Raw genomic sequence first — 26,476 nt, forward strand, 5'->3', positions numbered from 1 at the left:
TTACACCCCACTCCAGTCAGGGTACAGGGTCCTTGCACCTTCTTCTAATGACATAACACACCCATGATGAGAAACCAAACCCCACATCTCTCTCTCTTCAAGGAGCTATCCTTATCCCTGCACTGCACCCTTATTCCTTCTTGTTCTCTTTAGAAAATCCACTTGCAAAGGGGACCAGTTACAAAAAAAAGGGGCTGGAGGGTGCACATAAGACCATGCTCCTCTCTAGAAATGCAGCTTTGAAGCTTCTCAGGGCAGAGAAACCAACCCCAATTTCTGTCATCCCCTGCAGGGGGGATCTTTGCCTGGCTTGTTGCAAAAGTGAGTCTCACTTAACAACTGTCTTGTCTGTAATGAAGACTATCAGTGATTAACCATACTCTGTAAAAAGAGAAGACTAGGATGTAGTTAGGAATAACATCACTTTCAGTGTAGTATAAAGTGAGCAATTTAGTGAAATGCTTGAAATATTTCAACCTGGATTTCAATCCCTCCTCAGTCAGGGATCATCCGGTAGCTGCTTCAAAAGCAGATACAGAAGAGAAAAATTAAAACGAGGATCAACATTAAATGTAAGATGCTTGATTGAACTCAAGAAATGCTCTGGTAACAGCTTCAAACATTCAAATGGAAAAATACATCCCTACTTAATGTTATTGATTTCACATCTGGAGAAGAACCCATAGAATATTGTGTCCAAGCTGTGGAAAATGCTAACTGAAGGCAGACAGACAAATGAGGTCAAAGTCAGGGCTTTGTTCAAACAATGAAACTGAAACAGAACAAACAGCTGGTAAAAAACTTGTGGTGAAATCAATTTCACCCTCTGAGATATATTCATTTTATTGTGTGTTGGTGATAGTGAAGTAACCCTAAAAGTCTTCTGGCAAAATCCTGGCTTTTTAACCGGATGGGAATTTGATTAGTGACTTACAACAGCGTCAGGACTTTACTATGCAATTGCAATCTGGGCATTCAAAATGCTTCTGTGACCATGATCCATCTCGCTTTGGTCTGAACTTGGAGCACTTGATTACTCTTGATTACCATTTTACAGCACTTTTGCAAAAGGTAGGAGTTATTCAAAGCAGCTATCTAAGGAAGGCAGCTGTCAAGGGAGAGCAACAAACTCCTAGAAGATTACTGAGTACTTCTAAAAGGAGACTTATATGAAAAAAATCTCCCTTTCTCCATTAACAATAGAGCGATACCATGGATGTTAACCCTCCCACCCAAAAAACAGGGATATATTCACTGAGGCTACATAACTGTATTTGCATGCAGTGCCCTATCTATACTGAACTCAGCAGTGAGCATAAGGAGAACTTTGATCAAAACACAGAAAGCCACTGAACTTGCAGAGATGGTGGAAGAATAAATTGTCTTCGTAGAGTTAGTCACAAAACATGGGATCAGCATTTTCAATTTGGAAAATGGTCTCTACTAGAGCACGTCACCTAAGCAAGATTTTTCTTTTAATGTTGGGACTATTCAGGTGCCAACAGTCTGGGAACATCCTGGAAAAGGATTAAATCTGAAATTATGATTGTCCATCAGTCATTATTTTCTCTTCAGTTAAGACAGAGATGTGAATGAAATATCATTATATGCAGCAATGAAGAGGAAATTAGAAGGGTGGCAGATCAGAAGTAAGAAGCAATCTCTTTCTAACCACAGAGCTGAAGGAAATAAGCACTCAGTGACAGCACCTCTGGCAGTCCTGGATGTTGAAGTCTCTGTTAACACCAGGCCAGTGTCTCGGGCTCTATGTACTGCTTGAGCCCAATATTTGGCCTTTCCTGACACAGAGTATAGCTGGGAAATGTCAACAGCCATAACAAATATTACTGCATGTACCTGGCAAGTCACTCATGAAACACCCTTATGACTCTGTACAGAGCCTCGTAAGATGGTTTTGCTTTCTGGAAATAACAGATGTACTGGCAATACACTGAAATTCTGATGCCCCCCACCTCTGCAGATTTGACTGTGAACAGCCATGCAGGGAATGTGACATTGCAATTGCTCCAGCCTCTTAGTCAACCTAGTTAATTCTCCTGAAAAAAAAATGAGAAAAAAAATGAAGGTCAATTTATAGGTTGGGAACCTATAAATTCCTTCAGGAGGGATGTTTTGCTTTTTCCGAAGTTGTCTACATCCTTGTTTCCCTTTCAGGATGGTCTCACACAATGTACATGTAAAAGACACAACAGGACAGGTCTGAGTATAGATTTTCTGCTTTTTGCTAAGAAAAATATTTCCAGTAACAACATTTTCTAATGTAAAATATGATGCAGGCTAGTGCCATCAGGAGAAATCCTGAGGACTGCAGAAAGTAATCTTTTTAAGATTACAATATGGGCTTTCTTGATACTTATGCAGTGTGCCTAAAGTTTCTCCTCTCCTTTCTAGGAGTCTGATTTTCTTCAGAGTAAGTAATCTAAATATGCCATAGTGTGAAGATTAGATTGTGTGTTCAGTATACAGACATACATTGCCATTTTTCCTTACCAACACCTCCCACTATTGCTCGGCCTGTAGAGGTATTTCATTTGCTGAATTCAACCCATCAACTGTAACAAATATGTCCTAATCCCATTATATGCATCACAGCTCACTAACAACCACGTAGGAGCCACCAAGCCTTCTTCTCTTTGATCATCCCCGATTTGCACAGTGGCCAGGGGCAAGAACCACAGAGTCTGCTGAGAATATAGGTGGTGAGACAACCTGCAAGGCACAACACCTAAGCACTACATAATTGATATAAACGACAAGTGTTTAAAAGGTATCTCAGCTTCCACTTTACAAAGTTCATTGTTGTAGCAAATGCTTTAACATCAGTTCTTTCCCTCTATTTCTCTATTTCCATTTGTACTGTTAGGCTTTCTTTGATTTCATGGTGGCATTATTGTTGAATACAGAGCTGTGACTGTGACTCAATAATTGTAACTGTCTGGACTCCTTCTTTGCCATTAATTTAGCTATTGACTTTTTCCTTAAGAGTCATATATTGCTATGAGATCAGCATGGGAAGAGCTCATGGAGAAGAGGGGCAGAAAATAGAGTTTCTATCCTATGGAAAATTCAGGCATTTGAAGAACTCCTACAATTACAAACTGGATCAAAATACTACATTTTTAAAAATTTACTGTTAACCAAAGATTCTGAAATATTTTTCTTTAGATATCTGGGAAGGATGTACTGAAGCACTCTCCCTACACAATCAAAATGTTTCCTTTCAAGCCTACTTCAACCTCCATATTACATAAAAATCAAGCTCTTCTGTTTATCCAGTTACATATGAGCCAGAATGATAAAAGTTGAAGCATTCAGGTAATTTTCCTTTAAAACATTTCAATACTGCAGAACATAGTTTCATCCACAGTTTTGGTTGTAAAGTTCTAAAGGAAGCAAGTTCCTTTAGAGAGTTTCTAAGCCATACATTTATATATTCCTTTAGGAAACCTGCAATCAACTATTGTACAATACTAGTTTTTAGGCAGCATATATGAGTATTTCAAGATCATCCTTGGATTAATGTATTTTTGTTTTGCCAATAGAATCTTTCGAAGGGGCAATGGGACGCTGTGCAGACAGACTACAGTTGCAGATTTGTTGGAGCTATCAGACAATATTGAATGTCTTCTGTCCAAATGCTGAGAGCTATGAGGCTCTATTGACTTCACTGCAGAAACGGACCACAATGAATGAGTTTCAGGAAAGGATTAAAAAAAGGAGGACAGCATTTCCTTATCACTAAGCAGTTCATGAAATTTGAGCCTTCTGTTCAGGTTTAAAATATATCTGTTTTCCGGGCTGAGCCATTAGACTAAAATAGATGGACTAAAATAGATGTTAAAATATATTAGTGTTTAAACTGTTGCTAGTTCTCTTGTCTAGGAGGAAAATATTGTATATAATCAGTTTTAATTTTCATATATTTATGACAAAGCACAAGACTGCATGGTTTGGATGACAAATATAGCACAAAAGTTACCCTTTTTTTCTCTCTCCCCTTATGGAAATTGCTATTTTGACTGCAATCATTAAGGGAATAACAGAAGCTCTTTTTTTTTGGCAGCAGGTTTCAAAAACATGACCTTAACAGTCCTTTCATGTTGTTGCACAAAATAATGATTCAATGAATTAATTTAGTCCTCTTGTGCAAATTAACTGTTTCTGAATTATACACCTATATAAATCACTTCACTCAGAACTGAAACATGGCCAGACTTGCCCAGCTCAAGGTGGCAGCTACAGAAACAAATGGTATAACTTTGTAGCTTGAGTAATCCTGGACAAGACACTAAGGAAAACCATTTCTTTTGCAGTTGTTTCCATGGTATCTTTAACACCCACATATAGCAAGTAGGACATTGGTTGTTAAAGTCTCATCCAAATAAATCCTACAAAGTAAATTGCACGGAACCCAATTTATCTACCTCGAAATGAAGTTTGCTGGGATTTGAACCTGTGGCTTCAAGGAAAAAACAGGCACTTCAAACCTGATGTGCAAATCATTCAGCCATTCTATCAGCTTTAAGACACAAATAGTAAATTTCAGACCATACACATGCATATATCTAAATCTGTACATAGACAGCTGTACCTACATTTGCTTGAGATTCATCATGCCCATTGATTTCTGCTAATTCCTTGGCGCTTTTTAACTGCAAAGAGTGAACAAAAAACAAAACAGAACAAAAGAAGCACATTACTCGAGTATTTCACACAGTTATCTTTGATTTATTTGAAAGAGCATTTTATAAAGCTTCCAATGAGAAAAACAGATGGAGCATATAATTCTAATGAGTTTTTGTTCAAACCATTTTGAAACCAATGTACTTAAGGCTTGATAGGTTGGGGAAAAAAAAAGAAAAAAGAAAAATAATAAGATTGGGTCATTATTTTTTAAATAATAAGATTAGAAAGTAGTTTCAAGGCATAAAAAGTGTACAGAATTTGCTCTCAAGAATAATAAACAATTTCATTTCCCATTGTTGTTGCTATTAATTTAAACTTCACAATGTTTGTGAGTTGCTACTAGCTAAATAGTGTTTTGCTAACAATTACTTTTGAATGATTTATTTTGAGCTGTTTAAGGTGCCAAAGTGCTACTATATGTTGTCTTTCTGAGGAAGCATCTAAATAACTCTTGGCTCCTGGATATGGAAAAGGAGGTGAGGAGAAGGACCGATGTTTTATTTAACCAGTGGCAGGAAGAGCTGAGGAGACACTGCAAATATATGACCTGAACAAATATTTTTTTCCCTCCTGAATTAGCGTTATGGGGAAAATCCAGGATTACACGAGGGAGTGTAAAGATCGCTCTCAGGAGATTTTAGGAAAGTCCTTGCTCACATCTCAAGCCACAGTGAAATATGCTGTTGTTCATTCTGTGACTGAGCAAACAAAGCAAGGAGGAGACACAGCAGCTCTCCTGAGCCTGTAAGCCATGGAGGTTTGTACACTTAAATGTAGCTCCCAGAACCATTTGCTCTTTAGGTAAAGCTCCGAAGAGTTGTCCTTTTATTCTAACTTAATTCAGAATAGGTATCTGGGGGTTGGGGGGGAGGGATGGGGAACAGTAAACAGAAGTTTCCTCTGAATTCCTTGTTTTTTGCCAAAGAAGCTGGGCTTGATGTAACTGTTGACGCTACAGCTGTGGCTCTGACTGACAACAGTCCTAAAATCCGGGTGAAGTGGGACTCTGTTATGTATCGATTAGATGTTTGTCTTAGAAGCGTTGGTGAACTACCATCCTAGGGCAGCTAGGTTACTTCCATTGTACTTTTGCTATGTGTCATCAACAGCTGAAGTGAGTGTGATTCAGTTTCCAACTTGTCACAGTTTCCAATTTGACTATTAAGGTAAGCAGGCCATGGTCTGTTCATACCTTATTATTACGCAGGGCTGTAAACTGCACCAGTTCAGGAACTGCTGTTCAAGCCACTAAAGCAGTCCTGATGAAGAGGGAAGGGGACAACAATTCCTGATAAAGTAGTACAAAGGATAGCTGGGGACTGCAGGTTCATCAAGTGCCCTGGTTCAATTCACTGAAGCTCATCTTTCAATACCCTTGAAAAGTCTGCAATTTATTCTGACAGCAGGGTGGTGCATTTCCAATAAAGGCTATGTGTTTTCCCTACACTGAAAAAAATAACCATCCTGAGGATTGCTGGTAGGAACAACCTGGCATAGCTACTTCCAGTCCAATACCAGAATTAGGTATTTCTGCATCACAGTGTGACGGAAAGAGCTGTTTCCTGATTCTACCAATTCTTCATTATGGAAATTCACCTCACATGAGCAGTCCTATTGGGTTCAGCTGAATTACTCATCTGAATGTGAATTACTCATCTGCATGCCAGTGCCATATCCTGAGTGCTCAAGGAATGCTGCTCATCACTTACTTTTCGCCTTTCCTTTTCCAGGTTGATAAAGTGCCATCACTCCTTGGTGGCTGCTGGCTCCTTGTCAATGCTTTGCATGTGTTCTTCTGGTGACACACCATTCTCCCATCAGCCACATGTACATTTGACAGGAGAGTGGGCTCAGCCTCCAGCCTACATTGGTCCAGCAGGCTTTCACCTCACCGTGGTTTCCCACCATCATCGCCCTGGCACTGCTTCACCAGTTAATATAATGCAGAGAGGATGCTTGAGCCTTTCCATCTCTTTTATTGCGTGCTACACTCTGAAAAGGATTCCAGAGCTCAGGCAAGAAGGTGCTAGCATCCATGTCTGGACTAGGACCACCGCAGTAAGAGATGGAGGCTAACCAGTGGAGATAATGGTGGAAAACTTAAGGGTAGAAAGTGTGCAGCTGCATTTTCAAAGGCTAAAGGGATGAAGTATCTTTTTTTCCAATATTGTTTTTTTTTCTAAATTAATATTTAAATTATATTATTTTCTCACATGCTAAATAGAGAAATGTTGAAATAGGAAGCTCAGAAAAAATATACAATATTGGAAAAGCAGGACTTGCCTTACCCTCTAGGCTGACTCCATTGCAGGTCGATGGCAAGTGTGATGTTACCAGCAGAGAGTTTGCTGAGGCAACACACTGAGCCAGTGCCAGTAACAAAGAAGGGCCTACCTAGAAGGAGAAGGGATGAGGAGTCAGAAGACTCTGATAAATCTAATACTACAGTGTGGTAGATCTGACTCAAACAAGTGGACGTGAATCCCTCAGACAACCAGAGCTGACGGTCATGTGCTGGATCTGACCCAGAAGCCTTTTGACTACAGCAGTGCAAAATGGTGCACAAGCAAACAGGACTTCTCCCAGCAGGACATCCCAGCCTGAATGTGACTGGGTTGGTGAATGGAACAACCATGCTCGGACACAGCTGCACCTCTCCGAGCAAACATGCCCTCAGTAAGGCAAGGTGGGATCCCTCTGCCAACTTGGGATGAAAAGGTAGTTTTTAGCAAACCTATCACAAAACCAAGCCATACGGTCAAGGCTGGAGTCCTGCACTATTTATTTTTGAAATAAAATAAATACCTGGCTCAGCTGAATGATTTTCAATACTCATTGTGGATAAAACACACAGATAAGCTGTGGTGCTTGTAAAGAAAAGCTGTGAGCCTTGGCAAGGGGGGGTCATTACTGCTATGGTTTCTGCTGTTCTGGAAAGTTTTTGAACTTGTTCAGGGTTCTTGGAGAAGCACACTGGCTGCCTAGCACTCTTTAGAAATTCTGGTTATTACAGTCCTGGCCTTAGGCGTGTTTCAGAGCTAATTCTCAAGAGAAACGCAGATCTCTCCCGCCTTTTTCCAACTACTGTTTCTCCTGTCTGCCTAGCATGAGCGCACATTTGATTTGCAATTAGTAGGAGTCTGCGGAGATTCAGAAGTCTGCCCCGGTGGTCCCTGCTGGGCCTCACATTGCAAGATCTTCCTATATGTTTTTCTAGCATTTAATTGCTACAAAGACATAAAATAACTTCATGCAATTTCTTTTTTTTTTTAAAGTACTTTATAATGCTATACCTTGAATGCCATGTGAAAATGGAAATGAGATGCAATTAACTCAAGAGACCTGGTGGATTCTGTGTTTATAAAGATTCTGTCATTACCAAATCCATTATTCCTCATTGCATTTTCTGTATTACACTCTTGCATCAGCTCTCATTTAAGTTATCTCTGTAACCATAAATGCTAAAATATGTATCTGAACATAAAAGCAAAGCTTCTAGAATCTAAATTATTAGTTTGTAGAATATATTTGTCACTAGATATGTTCAAAGACAAATGTTAAATGTGAAAAATGTTACAGCTTTTGTGACAAACATTAAAAAAATCTGAAATAAGCATAATTTAGTTTTCCCAATATGTACATTAAATGCATGCATCTGTCTGATGACATATTCAGACATACATGCTGAAAAATCTTGAACAAAAGAACCACCAGCAGTTTGAATCTCTGCCATCTAAGCAATTCAGATTCCACAGACTTTAAACTGCAAATACTTAACTAAGTCATCAAATATTTTAGCTCAAAGTTTATGCAGAAAGGATTAAAATAAGGTCTCAAAGCAAAGACTGTGGCTGTGCCACAATGGTGGGTATTTGCTATTTCAGTGTGTCCATGCCATGTGGTCTATTGAGACAACATGTATTTGTGCACACTGTGCTTGCACACAATGCACTGTTTCTTCTCTAGATTTACAGATCTAGGACCAGACTTTCTTTTTGCTGTGTAAGTATCCATCTTACCATGCTTATAAAACAATACTATCAAATATACTTCTCAGTGTCATAGAACACCTTAGCGTCAAAGAAGATGTAATAATCAGATTTACAGAGATTTGCTTCTCACTGCTTAAATAAGTGTATTAACTACTTTTTTATTGACATTATAATAATGCCATTATTTTATATATTCATATAAAAATGAATTGCACAGGAGAGGTCAAAACTTTTTTTTTTTGAATACTAATCTTAGAAGGAACAAATGTTTTGTTTCAGGTATACTTAACTCACCCAATATTTTTTTTTAAAGTCAGAGTGAAAACACACATCACTGGTATCTATGTAGAATACCTAAGAGGAAATGTTATTCAAGACATGAATTTCAATATTGGATAGTATAAAGTAAGGGTCCCTTTTCACTCTGTTTTCTCAAACTCTCTGTTAGCCTAATCAGAACAGACATACAGGTCACATAAGGTTATGTCTTACTCACAGCATATTACATGGTCAGAATCCTGTGGATTTTGGAGGTGAAGCCATGAGACTTCCACCCTCTTAGCATGCCTAAGCCAGCATTTTTCTCCTGCCAAACCACTCACCTGTTCCTGCAGGACTTTAAGCATTGCTTGAGTATGTGTTTGTTCTTCCTTTGCTTGCTCCAGTTCAGATTTTTTGTTATTTAATTCTTCCTGTATGCTCAACAATTGCTGCACAAAGAAAAGTTTCTGGTTAGCATCATCTGGATCCAAAGCAGTTTTAAATCCTCAGTTTGATAAATCCTCATTTCAAACAATATTTTGCAGTCTGCTCCTACATTTATTATTGTTGCATAATCTGCTGTGTCTAAATGGACCAGAGGTAAATTATTTTCATCTGCATCTCCTTCTGCAGCAGTGCTCCACGAGTAATGTATCTGTTAATGTGCATTAAGCTATTTATTACATTAAAGTAGAAACTCCTGCTACATCACCCACAGAGTGACTGTCACATTCATCTGAACCAAAATCTTATTTGTAGAAGTATATGCAGTGGTTTTAATAATACTGGGGTAAACACTATGGTACATAAATAATTTAAAAGCCCAGCCCTTTAATATAATTAGTCATTGGCCCACAGCCATTTTCATTCTATGCAAAGCAATATTCGGGAAAGCTTTCAGACTGACTTGCCAAGAAGACAAAAGCTTTCCTTTTTTTTTCTTTCGTGCTGTGATATTTTATTAGATCAGGAAGACTGATGCCCTACAATCAATATATCAGCCAGGAAGACTGCTTACCTGTCAAAACAAAAAGCTATGACCAAAATCTATTTTTATGAAGAGAATTCTGGGATGCAGGAGCATATTTAAAAGCCCACATCTCCTGGTCTTGGCTAGCTTTAGGTTCTGCATAGATTTATTGTGACTGTCAAGAACAGGTCAGTAGATTTAATTAATTCTGAAGCAGTTATGTATTTTTATATTGATGTGAAGAATGTCAGACACTGCTGAAGAGCAAGAGCAGACAAACGTGAGGTTAAAAAAAGAAGTTTATGGTGTATTCCCTTAGTGATCAAGAAAGGAAACTATGTTCTGCTGGGGCAACATATTGCTTGTAAGCACACTTCTTTTTAAGGACTAATTGAATGACTAATTGCTTTACTAGCATGCATTAGTGGTCTAACCATGTACCTACATCTAAAGCTTAGTTACCAGCTTAGGCTGGTAACGGACTCAAACTGATGTTGCAGGTGTTCAGCATCTTTGTAAGTTACAGACAGCAAACCTAGAAAAAGTCCTTCTTCCACTGCACTGGTAGTCCCAGGCATCAAAGGACGTGGTGTCAGTATTGTTTTCAGGGCAGCTAGGAAACAGGTGACATTTCAGGGACTTGTGGAGTTATTAGTAGTGTATTTCTGTGTAAGTGAACATCAGTATGATGGATTAATTCAGCCACTGAAGTAAAAATACATGTGAGTATATGTCTGATTATATCTCACACACTCTGCAGTCCAGCTGGGTTAGTTAGCTTTTTGATGGATCTTGCCGCCTAGACTGCTCCCTGGGAGCCTTCAGGAGACATTCTAGTATATGTATTCACTGTACCACAGCACAAGAGCATTTCAAATTTTGAGACTTTTCCATGAAATAACTAGGTATCTTCCACTGAGGCTCATGCCCAACCAACTTTTGTGTAGGAAGCTCTACTTTGGCATTTCTTGACCAGGGTTGTGTTAATCTTGCCTGTTGGGTACTACTTCCTACATTTTCAAATGATACACTGAATTTGTGTATATTGTCATAGGTCACACAGTGATACCTATGTAGGTCCCCAGAAGGGACCTTTACAGAATCACAGAATCACAGAATATGCCAAGTTGGAAGGGACCCTGTGGTGGGGGGAAACAGTTTCCCCCCCTGGAGCTAAGAAAGTGGTAACCCCCGAGGGGGTGGTGACCCTTGGGGTTTGACCCAATCAGCGGTCCTGCAAAATATAAACATATCACACTTAGACCAGAAAAGAAAGTAGTTGTTGTTGTAGGAAAGAGAGGTGGCCATGTTGTGAAGCCACGAGGAGAAGCAGCAGGAACCCCACTGGGGGGCTGGGTCCCCCCAGCCCCCAGCTGGGGGCTGCAGGGACTTGGAACAGTGTTAAACTGGACTAAGTACCTGTAGTTAGAAAGCTGAAGGAGTTTTCTCCCCCGTGAGTGGACAGACGGAGCAGCAGCAGAGCAGCAGTGAACGGAGAAGCAGTGGCAGAGAGCCAGAAGAGATAAGAACAAACAGCACAGACAGCATGCAGTCAGAGAAGACACAGAGATCTCTAACGGAGAGAGACAGAGCAGAACTAAGTTCAGAGAGAGAATTTGGGGTAAGGACTTCAACCAAGCACCCCAAACTCCTTTGAGATACCTCCTAAAATGGAGGAGGTGGACTCCTACTGGATGGAAGTCCAAAAATGCAGCAGCACTGCTGAAAGAGGAGCTAAGAAGCTCGGAGACGTCCTGGAAGCTGGACCAGGACGGCCGATGGAATGTGTGTGGGGGGTGACCTTGGGGCCCCCCCCTTGCTGCTGCTGAGAAGCTAGCAGCCTGAGATCAGAGCACAGAAGCTCTGATAGAACTCTTGAGGCAAAGGCCTTCAACTGAAAGCTGCCCAAGACGTTCTGACTCAGGGGTGAATCCCCTGAGGAAGGGACTTTCACGAAGATGCCCCTGCACTTCGTGATATGACCATGGTGAAGCAAGTTTTGTCCCTGCTGGCAGTCCACGGGTGAGACCTTCGTTTGGAGACGAAGGGCTGAGGGGCTTGGATATCCCCTCGTGTGTATTGGCAAAGATCCAGCTACAGCTCCTGCATGGAAGAGAGAAAGAGAAACTGCTGCTGCTCTAGAAAGACTTGCTGCTCTGAGAGAGGAAAGGATCTTTCTCCTTCTTCCCTCCTGGACTTTTATTTGGAAGGGAGAAGTGATTTGATCCATTGTAAATACTGTATGTCATGGTGGAGATAGTTGAGATTGTGTATGTAGTGTACTATAATATTTATTTGTACAGTGTATTGTAATATATATCCCTTTCCCCCCATTTTGAGTCTCGTGGGGTGTCTCGAAACCCATCTCACACTGGGTTGAGATGTGGGAGGGGGGCTAGAACTAGGGAATTGGATTTTAGGGCTCTCAAACCATGACAGACCCACAAGAATCATTGAATCCAAATCCTGACCCTGCACGGGGCTATCCTCAAGAGTCACACCATGTACCTGAGAGTATCATCCAAAAGCTTTTTAAACTCTGTCAGGCTTGGTGCTGTGACCACTTCCCTGGGGAGCCTGTTCCAGAGCCCAACCACCCTCGTGAAGAACCTTTTGCTAATATCCAACCTAAACCTCCCTTGACATAACTTCAGGCCATTTCCTTGGGTCCTGTCACTGGTCACAACAGAGAAGAGATCGGTGCCTGCCCCTCCTCTTCCACACAGGAGGAAGTAATAGACTGCAATGAGGTCTCCCCTCAGTTTCCTCCAAGCTGAACAGATCAAGTGACCTCAGCCACTTCTCACACGGCTTCCCCTCAAGGCCCTTCACCATCTTCATTGCCCTCTAATAGCTTAATATCTTTCTTATATTTTGGTGCCCAAAACTGCACCAGGTGAGGCAGCCCCAGTGCAGAGCACAGTGGGACAATCCCCTTCCTTGACCGGCTGGTGATGCTCTGCCTGATGCCCCTCAGGACATATTTGGCCCTCCTGGCTGCCAGGGCTCTGCTGACTCATATTCAACTTGCCATCGACCAGGACCTCCAGGTCTCTTTCTGTGGCACTGCTTTTCAGCATCTCATTCCCCAGTCTATATGAACATCTGGGATTGATCCATTCCAGGTGCAGAATCTGGCACTTTTCCTTGTTGAACTTCGTGTGGCTGGTGATTGCCCAGCCCTCTAATTTGTTGAGGTCTCTCTGCAGGTCCTCCCTGCCATCAAGGGAGTCAACAGTTCTTTCCAGTTTTGTGTTGTCTGCAAACTTGCTTAGTAACCCCCTTTAGTTATCCCATGTAAACTCATGTTACAGCTGACCATTAAGTTTTACCTAGGATAGATCTAGCTGATGTCTGCAATTTAGAAAGAATGGACTCCAGGACTCAGAAGAGAAGCAGAGAACACAAGGTACTAGAAATATGGCATAAACCCTTTCAAGGGTCACTAGCTGAAACACCTGAGGTTTGAGAAGCAGATGTGTCACCTAGCAGCAGGTGGTGAAATGTCCTCTCTTTTGCAGCTGCAACCTGTTTGACCTTACACACATGAACATGGCAAAGGGTTGTTATTAGAAAGGACCCTTTGCCCCCATTTCAGAGCCTTTTCTGAGCAGTTATGTCTCACTAGTGTGGCCAGACTACCTTTAACCTGTTTCAGAGATTTTACTTCAGCTTCTGGGAGAAACCCTAGAGGCTGTCATTCTGAACAACATAAACTCCCATCTGGAAGATCCCAAGTGAGTTTTCAGTCTATCGTGACCCTGAATAGCCTTTTCAGTACTGAATGTCTGTTACAAAGGGGAAATCAAGTCTGACTTATAGGTTGAACTTGTTACACAACTGAACTGCTATTTCCTTCCCCATCCTACCCACCCTCTCCCCATGGTTCTTCCATGGCCACATTTGACATACTGCAGATCAGCTCACAAACTTCCACTGTTTTATTTTCACATCTCCCACTGTGATCTCCCACTGTAATTTAGTCTAATTATATACCTCTTCCTTTGATCTTGACTTTTCCTGTTTTGTGTTTAATATATTTTTCCAAAACTGTCTGAGCATGGGAGGAATTAGTGTGGAAGACACTGAGAGCATGAGAGAGAGAGATGTGATGCTCTGCATCTTTGTTCTTGGCTCTGGACCAGCGAGGAACAGGAATCCCAGGAAAATATCCAACATGCTCAGGTTCCCTCGGGTAAGAGAGTGTGCATTCTCATTGCAGTATGAGCTTTAAAGTGCTTGATATGAGATAAAATCTTCCTGCAGTCTTAGTGGTTAAACTGTCAACTACTGAAGGCTTACTGTGGGTACAAAGGCTCACACTTTCAAAGGGTCCTATTTTCACAGAGGTGGAAAGCAGAATATCTTTAACTAAGACATCATATTCCCAGTCATACAAAAGATTTTTCATTCACAGAAGTGGGACCTTCCCATCCAAACCTCAAAGATGATAAAATTATTTAAAATTTGTAGCCAACCCTTGGGGGTTTAACTTTCTTTTTCTCTCCCTCATATTTATCCCTAAAAGCTGCAGAACCTGCTAATTTTGCATGGATCAGGTTTGGGTATTTCTTTTTCCTGAGTGGTCGATGCTGCCACCAAGAAGTTGTAACATGGAGTTATACGTGCCAAACAGCATATTTTTCTCTTCTAGTCTTATTTTGGAAAATGAAGAAATATATTCAAATGGAAAAAAAATATCAGCCTAAGACAAATGAACAGCCTGAAAAATTTCAGCACAAATACCTGATGTTTGGCAAAGTTAGAAGCAAATGGGAAGAGGATCTTACACTAGGAGGAATGTGACAAGTTTCATAACAGGGACTGCTGTCATGCCTGCTTATAAACAGATAGCCTCTCCATAAAGATTATAATGAATGATCTCAAGATGATGGTATTCAGAATTACTTTGGTTTTCATATATATTTGTGCTTATTAAAAATTGATCCTATAGGTATTTCTTCTGCCCTTCAGTTTGCTTGCAAGTATATACCACAATCAATCAAAATTAAAAAATTATTCTTGGTTTTAATGTTTTGCTGTCTGATACTGTTCCACCTGCTTTGCCATCTCACCTAGCCTTTCTGCCAGAGTTTCCCTCGTGCCCATTTAGCCACACAGCTACGGCCACCACAGCCATACAAGTGCCCCTTTTTTCCATCTTGGTCTCTGGCCATTTCCTTTAAGCCCTGATATCTCCAGCTTTGTGACATATCCACGGCATTCAGACAGCAGTTCCCCACTGTCATGAGGCAAAGGAGAGATTTCATAGTTACACAGCCAGGAAATACCTGGCTTATTCTTCTGGTGTCTTCCATGTCCTTAGTGTGCAGTTCTTTGGGTCTCTGAGAGTGCCCTGCAAGTTGCGCAAGTGTCTTTTCCTTGAGCCAAAATCCAAGTGTCAGGAAGCAGAAAACCATATCACAGCATCATTGCAGCTCCGATGATCCTGGAGAGAGACACCTGTAGAGCCTAGAGCTCCACCAGTACCAGTCTGGAAGCTCAACTGGTCTATATGCAACCAAAAGCATTTGTTATCATGGCTGCCAGGTTGACCCTGAGATGAAGCTGTGTAGTAGGACCAGATCAGACTGGTAGACATCACTAATATCCTCTAACTGCTATTTCCAGAGAAAAGATGGGAAAGCAGAAGAGAATTAATCTCCTGGTTGTCTATCCATATCAATCAATGCATTTTAGATTCCCCCAAAAATGCAAGACATTGTTTCCAATGGCAACTCTGAAACTGATCTGAGTAAAAATGGTAAATATCACTCTCCTATGTTAAGCTTCCTTCATTCATGAGGACCAAATCCTCCCTGTACATAATAAGTGGTTAGCTAATTTCATTTGTGGGAGAGAAGAGGGTTTGTGTTTTATTTTGTTGGGGTTTTTTTCACACACTCCCACCTCCCACCTCTGGCTGAATCTCTGCCAGAGACAGTTCAGTACCACCCATATTGCATAGATCTCAAAAGTGCAGACAGAAAATTACCATCTTAAACCAATCTTTGCAGCTTCTGAAACATTAAATATAGATGGCATTATTGAAACCAGCTGAATTACTCAGGATGTGTACAATGCAGTACCAGTGTGGCCAAGAATGCTAACGACTGAACAACACACACTGCCTTAGAATATATGAGAAGCCCTAAAGGGAAAGTAATAGCTTGCTGTTGTGTACCACTGCAGCCATGAAACACTCCTTCTCTTTCTTCTCCTCCTCCCTGTCCAGAGGTCTTCATTGCTCCTCAAAAGGCAGGGTACATTTGAATATAAATTATGGATATATCTAGAAGTGTGGTCACACCCCACGCCTAGTAGGACAGACAAGGATCTCAGAAGGAATGCATGATTTCCAGCATGAAACCATCAACTTTGCATGCAAACAAAACCGAGGCAGATCAGAAGCCACAACAGAGCCTGAGGCTGTACTTAGGATACTGTAAGGCTGACAGAATAATGAAAAAAGAAAATCAGCATTTGCCACAAGTTTAGCAGTTATATTGCTGAATGGTCCAGCCCCTGCTACTTTGTTTATGATTTTCTCTACAGCTGCTTGAAATGAAGCATGAAAAGGTTACAAAGACCTTAAAGAAAGGGTGGTAAAGAAGAGCAGACAAAAGAACACCTCTGAGGTGTGAGCGCTGACTTTGATCACAAGTTATGCAGGCAGTTTCAGCAAACACATCCTGTTCAGCCACGGGAATGAGGCAAAGGCTTTCCCATTTATGGAGTAGTTGCAGAGTGTCCAGAAACGATCTGCAGCAAACTCTTCTGAAATTAGTGTATCAGTCAAAGAGGGATGGTCTTATACAGCTCAAATGAACCAACTCAGTTGAATGATTGTCTTAGACACCCAGTGAACTCAAGCAAACTGAGTTCCTATCCACATAATGTGTGGGAGCAGCATACTCATATTACTCTCCACTTACTACCTATAGTAAAGATATCCCTATACAGGAAAAAATGGGAACATCTGATTCACTAGGTGCCTAAAAGAAAGGTGAAACTTACATGTCTCATATAGGCAGGTGGTATCCCAATCAAGGCTACTTTTTTCAGTCCCAATGAAACCAAGGCACTCGTATAAAACAGTAACCCTGGAAAGCAGTTCTCATGTGTGCAAAAGCGAAGCCCTTTCCCCTAAACTACACTAGAATCAGAGATCACAGGCATTGAAATGCCTGCAGAGTTCACCTAAAAATTAAAGGACTCACTTACGATAGCAGTTTCTGAGGGTTTATTATATTTTTTGCTATTTCCTCAAGTAAAACCTTGCTCGTCTTTTTTAACTTTATTTTATACAAAGAAAAGAAGTTAGAGTTGGTAGAGGACAAAAATCAGCAAGGAAAATAAGTGCTTCAAAATTCTTAGAAGCTGTTCACAAATAAGGAGAAGGATGGTAAATATTTCTTTTCAGAATCTATCTTAGCTAGAAGGAAAAGAAATAATGAATTAAAATGAAATCAACCAGTTGCAAAATAAAAATACAAATCCCTCTCCTAGTACTCCCATGGACTGTCTGGAAGAGTGTTTTCTCTTTTTGTAAGACAGACAAGATTTCATATCGCAAATGGCCAGCACATGGCAGGCTTGAATAATGAGAAAGTGACTTCCCAGCTGAGCAAATATGCATTAGTAACAAGATGCTGATGAGGCCTGACAAATCACCAAGGAAACAGGAGAATGTGAAAGACAAGTCAAAGAAGCTTTAGAAATGAGCCCTCAAGGAAGTTAGCCATGTTGCAGCAAGAAATTATTAAAATAAAGAGTATGATTGTGGATTTTTTTTAAAGGGATTAAAAAGAAACACAATGTAATAGTGCAATGTTTCTCATCCCTCCCACCTCTCAGGGATTGGCTGTGTCCCTGGCCGTGTGGATGGCATTATTTGGATGGATCATGGGGTTTGCAGTGACGAAAGAGGGCTGGTGAAGAGCTGCATGTAGATCAACAGCCCAGCTCCTGTTTGATGGGCATTCACCTGCAAAGTGAGTCAAAAGACTACAAATCTCCTCTGCACTTTGGCTATATTAATAAATATAGCCATAACATGCTCAATCTATTCAACAATGATGTTAATTTCAGCACTAAACTGCTACTAGGACCTCTATATTTAAAGGTTGTTGTAATGGTCATGGCACTCACACAGCACGAGATTCAGCGACTTTCAGCCAACAGCATTTGTGTCTGTGACTTCTGATATTTCAGGAAGTTTGTATGTGACAGAAAGGAATGGCTGTGACTGCTAAGAACGTGTAAAGGATCTGAGAGCTGCAGACCTCAATGCCAGCTGAGGCTTATTGGAACTTAATAGCTAGTATATTGGTTAAAAGATTGATGAGGAGAAAAGTCCTCATGATGCCCTACCCTACTATCTCTTGCAACCTCCTGCACAAAAATGTGCGTTTTGTCTCTGCTCCCACTGAAAGATTGTGGACCATGGGAATAGTAAGTTTTTCTATTACATCTATGAGAAAAAGCTATGAAAAAAGGGGAAGAAAGACCTGAGCAATGCCATCTTTTCCTGTAGAGAAAAACTTCTGCTAGCTCTACAAGGACATCTGAAAATGGACTGGCTCTGCTCCATTGGCTGGGAATGGTAGAAATCCAATTCATTTCAAAGGCACCATGGTGAGGCCAACACTAGCTACCTCTGGCTTTTCTACTCAGAACAGTTACTGTATTTTAGGGGTACATGATTTTGCTTCATAACATGATAGATCACTCTTGTGCCACCTCACTTAGACAAAAGAGTCCTAATCCATCTCCCAGTGATGGCACGGTGGAAACTGTGTGCACATCACAGTCGTCATCATCAAATTTGTACCATGACCATCCTCCTTTGAGGGAGCAGTGAGTGTAAGGAGGGTGCTACAATACACTCCAGCAGCTCTTCTCACCCTCCCGATCACAACAGTGAGGTGTACCACAGACCAAACTGTCCTACCCTGGATGAACACTGAAAGCCTGAAATGAGGTTTAAGTTGGATATTAGGAAAAATTTCTCCACTGAAAGGGTGGTCAAACATTGGAACATGCTGCCCAGGGAAGTGATGGCGTCACCATCCCTGGAGATATTTAAAAGATGTGTAGATGTGGTGCTTAGGGTGGACTGAGAAGTATTGGGTTAATTGTTGGACTTGATGATCTTAAAGGTTCTTTTCAACCTAAATGACTCTGTGGTTTTATGATTGCTAGTCATCTGGCATTTATCAAAGCCTTTTAAAAAAGCTGTGTAAGTCTCAGGTGCATGTGCTATTTATTTTACATGCTAAATGCTTAGTAAACTGCAAAAGCTAGTCCTCAGAAGGTAGGAAATGTCAGGAGCAATGTGGCCTTTGCAGAAAGACCTTGAGTTGCATACTGAACAGCAAGGACAGGAAGGTATTGAATAGGTGATGATTAACTGTGTACTCTCTGCCTGCGGCACTGAACAGGGAAGGGTCTCTGAGGTATACAAAGCAAAAGGCACAGGCAGTGGTTCTGGCAGTTCCCGGCTTCTGTGTGTTCAGGCTCACAATCTGCATTGAGATTCAAGTGAAACTGGAATTGTTTGGGGAGAAAAAAGAAGATAAGACAAAAGTGGATTTTCAACATGCTTCATCAGAGTGATACCCATGTGGGTCAATCAGCACGGCCAGAATATGCTCAGTCTCCTGCTGAGATATGCCGAGCTAACCAAGCCAACGGCACCCACAGCAGCGTATCAGCCTTTTTGTCAGCCCTATCCCCCATGACTGTTCCATTGGCTCTTTGCTTCCACCTAGAGCACTAATTTTACGAGAGGCACTGCTGTGTGTCCCCTGCTTGTGCAATAACCCCATGGCTAGGCTTTAATGTATCACTGCCAACGAAGGGGAGCTTGTGCTGTCACTGTCTGTTAGGAGTATGATCCCAAGCTCAGCCAATGAATCAGGCCTCTAAGGTGATGGGGGCAAAGTGGTGCCTCTTAAATGTCCCCAACACACCCCAGCATGTGCAATAGCAGAGCTGTAGGCACTTGTGTACGTTTCCTGAAGATTGCATAGATGGAAGTATGATTTAAATGGGGATTTCTGGATGACACCTTTGCCTGCAGGAGCTTAAATTCAGCCCATCGTGCTCAGGAAGTTATGAGAAGAAAGAACGTTATCATACATTTCCATAATGCAATGAAGTACCATGCAGAACTAACAGTCTATTGGCAGAAGCACCAGTTCAGGAATCAGTACAGCTATGCAAGCACAACCCCATACCTTGGCCAGTTAAGCCTGACAAAAAAGGTAGAGGGAACTTGTTAAATTAGAGAGCCATGCTACAGTGTGCTCTGTAGACTTAGGACTAACTTGAGGCTTAAAACATTGCACTGATGGCTGTGCTATGGAAGTGGTTCATGAACAACCCTGGATGACCACTAAACCCTAAAATTTACTTGGACATATGCTAATGAGTGTCATCTCCTATGTGGCAAATCAACATTTTTCGAAGGCTTTCTAACATTATCAATTTCAGATAGATTTTATAAAGGATCTGGAAACCACATCATTAATTCAATAGAGACTCACTGTCGAATTCTGAGCCCCTGTTTGAAAGCATAAACGTGGCAAGTGCATTTCCTCAAGAATCATATTTGATGGACAATATACAATAAAATTATATTTTTCTCGCTTTTTTCTTGGAATGGCTGAAAGATTTTGTTGGGAATTTTTTTTGAAAGAATTCTGCTTGCTATTCCACATGGAATGTGCTAAACTCAATGGTTACAATTTGGAGAAATTATATATCCACTGAAAATTGAGCCTTATAATTGCAAGAATTAAGCAACACTACGGGGTGATATTTTCTGTGTTATCTATAGTCATGTATCTGGTAAAACATTTCAGACAGAGACAAGACTAAAAAAATTCTTACAGCTGTGCTGTGAAGTGTTGTAAAAATAGTTACAACTAAAACATCCTTTCTTGTGTTTACTTTCTCTAATACAGACTTTGTCAGAGAATACCAAACACTGCTGGAAAAAGAGCCATTCAAGAAGTGATCATCTTGGTATGTGTGTTCTCATATAGAAATAAATTGAAGGCAATACCACCTATGCAGCAATGACAAGTTAATTCAATTTCCATCTCAAAATCAGGTAAAGTGTATCTCATTTGTTACCATGGATACAAGACATTGTTTCCATTTGTTTGAGATCTCACAGTGTGTATGAAATTAAACTGTGACACAGTTTTATGGATGAAGTTGACTAAAACCCCCATAAGTTCAATGTCATTAGTCCAAAGGATTTTCTTTTTTTAGACACAGTAAATAAGGAGGTTGCTGCTACAGCCCATAAGGTATACTTCATCAGCGAACATCTGTGTGATTTTGCTGATGTTACTTTGGATCAGTAGGAGTGATGGAACAGAAAATAAACATTCATTTCATCAGTCCTGCAAATGTAGGAAAGAATCCTGAAATACATCCAGATGGTAGAAGTACATTAAAAATACGTTGGTGTTGTGTTATTTGCTACTGTTTGGCATCAAATATATTTACAAAAAAATGTCTTGATTCTGAAAATGCATCCACTTTTTCTCAGATAAATCTGCTTTTCAGGCTGCAGCTCTAATCACTTGTTCTCTAGTTTTCAGAGTTAGAAGAAGTGTATGAAAAAGTGGGGGGAAATGAAAAGAAAAGAAGAAGGAGAAATATATTTTTTTAATGCTGACATATATGAAGGGTTCAGGAATTCAATGGCATTCAGTTTACCTTGTCTGAAATTAATTTTAATATATACAAAAGGATAAAAGGGAATACAGGTCTTCTTGTTAAATTATTTATATTCAAGTCCCAGATATATATTTAATATTTCATAGTGAGACTGATTTCCATAGATGCTGAGCACCTGCTATACTGATGGATTTTAGCTAAGGTTGTCATCTCTCAACACTTACAAAACCAAGCTGAGATAAAACTGAGTCTACCTAAATCAAAGGTTTATTTCTAAATATTCATGCATGAACTGCATGAAAAGCACAAAGGTTACAGGATGTCATGACTATGGCTAATTATTGAAATCCAAAACCATCATCCAGCTGCTTAACTGACTGATAATTTCCCACTAAACATTCTGAACTCCACCTCCCGTGCTTCTGTGTTGCTGCTCTCCTCAGCGTATTGTCAGATTGGATTATCTGCAGTGTCTTCTCCAGCTCCTTGGGCCATCTCTAATTATATCCCATTGGGAGTAAGGAGGTCTGACCCTGAGATGGCAAACTAGAAAAATTGAGAACCTCACCGCAGAACTGTCACGAACATAGAAACTCTCAGAGGAATAAGGACCACAGTGTCCACGGCTAGCTGAACAGAGTTGCTGTTATTGATTTGCATTATTAACATTTGCTTGAGGTTCAACAGAAATCTATATTCTACAGACTTGATTAGTCTTCATCCAACACCCCAGGTAGGAAACTATAATAACGCATAATGGGTGCTATGGCTCTAGCATTTTTATTTAGTATTATTTTATGCCCACTTTTCACTAATTTTAATAGAGAATTAGCACCAGGATGGAATATAGCACAATCTTTATATATGCTATGTTAAATTTAATAAAACCAGTGATATTTAAGTATCTATTTATATAAGGATAAGACTACAAACAGACCTCAAACTTATCTATAGTATATGGAAACCTCAAGTACTTCTGACTTAATTCTGAAGTTTGGGAAAGATTTTATTCCTGAATTATCAATTACTTATTTTTTATTTTCTAAATATTTTGTTCAGAATTATTCCACTATACAGTAAATCACCCTAATTTTGTAAAACTCTGCAGGCTTAAAAGGGCTTATGTTCATAGAAATGTATGTGTAGGGTTGTCTCGTGCTCTGCTGTTTGGTGTTAGCTGGGATTTGCAGACTCACTGGATTCAATGGGTACCATGATAGCCATGCAATTCCTAACCCAGTTGGCAGGTCATACGCCAATGAATATCTCCTGGGTTGTGTCAAAAGCAGCTTAGTACAGTCGAGTAGCAGGTACAGCTTGTCCCCTTCTGGAATCTAATAACGGGGGGTGACAAGGAATGCATGAGCAGCTTCAGGGAACAGATGAAGGAAGCAAAATTAACTTCTGCAGTGCCATCTAGAGAAGCTCCATTCTAGATGGGAGCACAATCCAGTGTTTCAGTGAGCCACTGACCTTGCATTTTGCCATGTACCATCTTAACAAGTGCCTGGGAAGGGAAGATGCTGTAGACATGCATGTTGAATGAGGGCTGCTCATGTGTGAGTGGATGTCAGACAAAGCAGTGGGAGCAGTACTTGCCAAGTACTTGCCCAGCACAACGTCAGGAGCACACTAACAAATAGGGTATAATACTTATGATAAACTGACACCTCTTGCCCCTGCAGGGACATACTACAGTTTCTCATTGACTGGTGTCAGAGAAAAAGCTTTGCTGCTGCACTAAGCCACTTAAAAAACTGGCTGAATGAAAAGGTTATGTCCATGGGTCAGCATAAATGATAAGAGCTCAGGAGATAGCACTGATGCTGCTAACCATTTGCAAGTCAGCAGCAGAGTAGTCTGGACAAGCTGGAGACGTCTCAGTCACCCTCACACGAGAGCAAAAAGAAAGATGCAGATGAATGCAAATGAAGGCATCACAGAACGTCAACTATGATACACTGGACAAAATTTTTAACTTTTGTGCAAAACTAGGGCCAATTGGATTAAGTGAGGAGAGCAATAGAGTAATTTTCTCCTAACTAGCAAATGCATAAGAAAGTTTCTTGAATGATCAGTGGGTTTACAGTTTATGAATTCCCAAAATGACTATCCCTAAATATATCCCCAAATCCTCCTCCCCTTTCCCCCATCTAATGTCCCTAAGATTTTTGACTCTGAAAAGAAATCAGGACCTTAATGAATAAGTCTTGAGTACAGCACAGCCCCATGGTACCACTTTCTTAAAATTGAAGACCTGTTCTTCTCTTCCTTAGCAATACCTGCTGCATGCCTTGCATTGTCTGCTGTAGGAACTGCAGCTGCTGGTCCTTTGTAAGGCTTTCTTCTGTTCGAAAGAGCTGTCCCTTCTCCTGTTTCAGGAGCTCCACTTCATTCCTATAAGCATCCAGCTGCCATCGAAGACTATCGTTCTCTTCCTTTAGCGCATACGCTTGGGCAGCTAGAGCTAAGAGAAAATGAAAATGTGAAGAAATCAGTAAAACGGATTGTTTCCTTACAAATAATATAGAGGACACTGTCCGGGGAGATGACAATACAGCTGAAAGCCAGTGAGACATTTCAGAGCTGAGACAAGACCCAGCAGAGCTGAAAATGATTAGGTTCTGGCAAAGACTGTTTCTGGGAAGTTATTTTTTGGGATGGAAGAAGCCATAAAATGACCCTGGATAATTCAAACGCTACTTGCAATCTGCCTGCTAAATTTAGGCTTATATTTTAGGAAGAAACTGGCATGTGGTTCAAGGGCAAGGCACCAACCAACTTTACAACATTTTCCCAGTGATGTTACAGGAATTGATACAGCCATTTAGTATTAATACTAGTGTAGTGGCCAGATGTTCCAATCAGGCCTGTGCTAAGGAATTTTCCATATGTAAAATTGGTGGATTTAGTCCCACAAGAGAGGTAACACAGATATTCCTCTCCAGCCTTGTGATGAACTACTTTGTAGCAACAGTTATGAGGAACCATTTAGACAGGAAAATGATGTAATAGAGTAAAATTATATAAAATGCAAATGCTGAAAAAACGTGTTGGCACTACAAGAACATTACTACATTAAAGGCATTGAAAGACACTTAAGTCATTTCCTTAGGAAGCTCCATTTGGCCCCTTTTCAATTTAGAATGGCATTTTTATTATCATAACTGATAGCAGGTGTTTGTGAAGAAATCGATTAGTATGCAGGGATGGAAATTACATTTGCCAAATGACTTGCACAGTCTGCAATATAAGCTAAAATTTGTGTAGCAAAAGGCAGAAGGCTATAAAGCATGTTGTAGGGACATTATTTAAATAAATTATCTGAACATAAATACATATAGGGAAGGGTGGCATTCATTAATTAGGGATGTGGTTATCCCACAGAAGAACCTACTCCTGGTAGTATTTATACTTGGCAGTAGCAGTGGTCATTTGGCATAGCAAACTGCCATACTGTACTATTTTCCTTCTTGGAACCTGATAACACAACAACATTACAGAGCATCTGTAATTAAAAAACAACAATCTACTATAGCCAATTCTATCAACATTTGGTAAGTGAAGCACAAAACTGATTTACATTCCTGATTAAATAATTTCAGACTTGGTATCACAGAATTCTTTCTTGCCCACCCACAGCAATATGATTAAACTCCAAATTATAGGAAATTGTATATTAATTCCATTTAATGTTAGGCACCTCTTGACTAGACCTGCTGCAGATAAGAGACCCCTGTTCCCCATGATAACATGATTCAGCACATTTGTGAAATTATACCAGCATTTAAATAGAATGTCACAATATTTCAATAGCAATAAACATGTGTTATCTTTGGTAAGACAAATCTACCTTGATCTCAGATCATTTTTACTAGTTTTAAAATAGTACAAGTGCATTATTCAAAATAAAGTACAGTTAGCTACTAGTCAAATATAGACATGGATTGGTTACTGCGCTTAATTTGGATATTTTACAGAATCTCTCTGGAAGATTTAGCAACAGTAACAGTATTGCTACATCAAACTAAATAGTTCTAAAAAGCATGCAATCATCCTTCCATGACAAAATTTACCCTTAAGAAATTGCAATGATGAGTCCAATGGGCAAATAAGAGAATGAAATATTTTTTTTATTTTTTTATCTTTATAAGAGCAAATAAGCTATAATAAAAGAAAGGAGGAAAAAAAAAACAAAACAAGAAAAAGGAGGCCAAGCAAATAGAAACCTCAGTCTAACAAAAATTCAAGTAAAAATTAAATAGTTTGTGTTGGAATGGACCTCTAAAGATGATCTAGAACAATTAACCTGCTATGGACACCTTTCACCAGATCAAGTTGTTTGAAGTCCCATCCAACCTGACCTTGAACACTTTCAGGAGTGGGGTATCCCTAATTTCTCTGGGCAATCTGTGCCAGTGTCTCACCCTCATCCTAAAATATCCTAAAACATTTCTTCCTTATGTCCAATCTAAACCTGTCCTCTTTCAGTTTATAAGTGTTTCCCCTTGTCCTGTCACTACAGGACAAAGTCTCTCTGTCATTTGTATTCTCTTCTACCAATTTGACTCTCACAAAATTTAAACCTTTTTTTTTTTTAATGTAATACTAAATTGTATCTAGAAACTGCCTACCTTTCTGCTCTCAGAACAGGAATGGAGACCATCATGCAAGTACTCAAGTTTTTACAGTAGCTTGGGAGCAGTAACTCACCATAATCTATTCCAGTTCTTAAAAAACTTACGAGAGCAGCTGTACAGGTGAAAGGCATAAGGCTTCTGTATTTCCCCAGTGAAACGTGGGCTGTGACCCAGATTCAGCTGAGGTTCAGAGTGCCCTACCTATAAAG

General features: G+C 40.2%; 1 protein-coding gene across 8 annotated transcripts in view; it reads right to left on the minus strand.

Moving 5' to 3' along the window:
• ENOX1 (ecto-NOX disulfide-thiol exchanger 1) overlaps positions 1-26,476 on the minus strand; it is a 375,855-nt gene that overhangs the window by 17,980 nt on the left and 331,399 nt on the right. For 7 of the 8 annotated variants that reach the window (XM_027674315.1, XM_027674313.1, XM_027674320.1 and 4 more), the window contains 3 exons: positions 23,910-24,094; positions 9,302-9,409; positions 4,617-4,673 (listed from right to left, as the gene is read on the minus strand). In XM_027674315.1, the coding sequence (XP_027530116.1) occupies positions 4,617-4,673; positions 9,302-9,409; positions 23,910-24,094 (350 nt within the window). The remainder of the gene's footprint in view (positions 1-4,616; positions 4,674-9,301; positions 9,410-23,909; positions 24,095-26,476) is intronic. The other variant, XM_027674318.1, reaches the window with a different exon arrangement.

The sequence above is a fragment of the Neopelma chrysocephalum genome, unplaced genomic scaffold (genome assembly GCF_003984885.1).
Source record: "Neopelma chrysocephalum unplaced genomic scaffold, ASM398488v2 Primary Assembly neopelma1_25, whole genome shotgun sequence".
NCBI classification, from domain to species: Eukaryota; Metazoa; Chordata; class Aves; order Passeriformes; family Pipridae; genus Neopelma; species Neopelma chrysocephalum.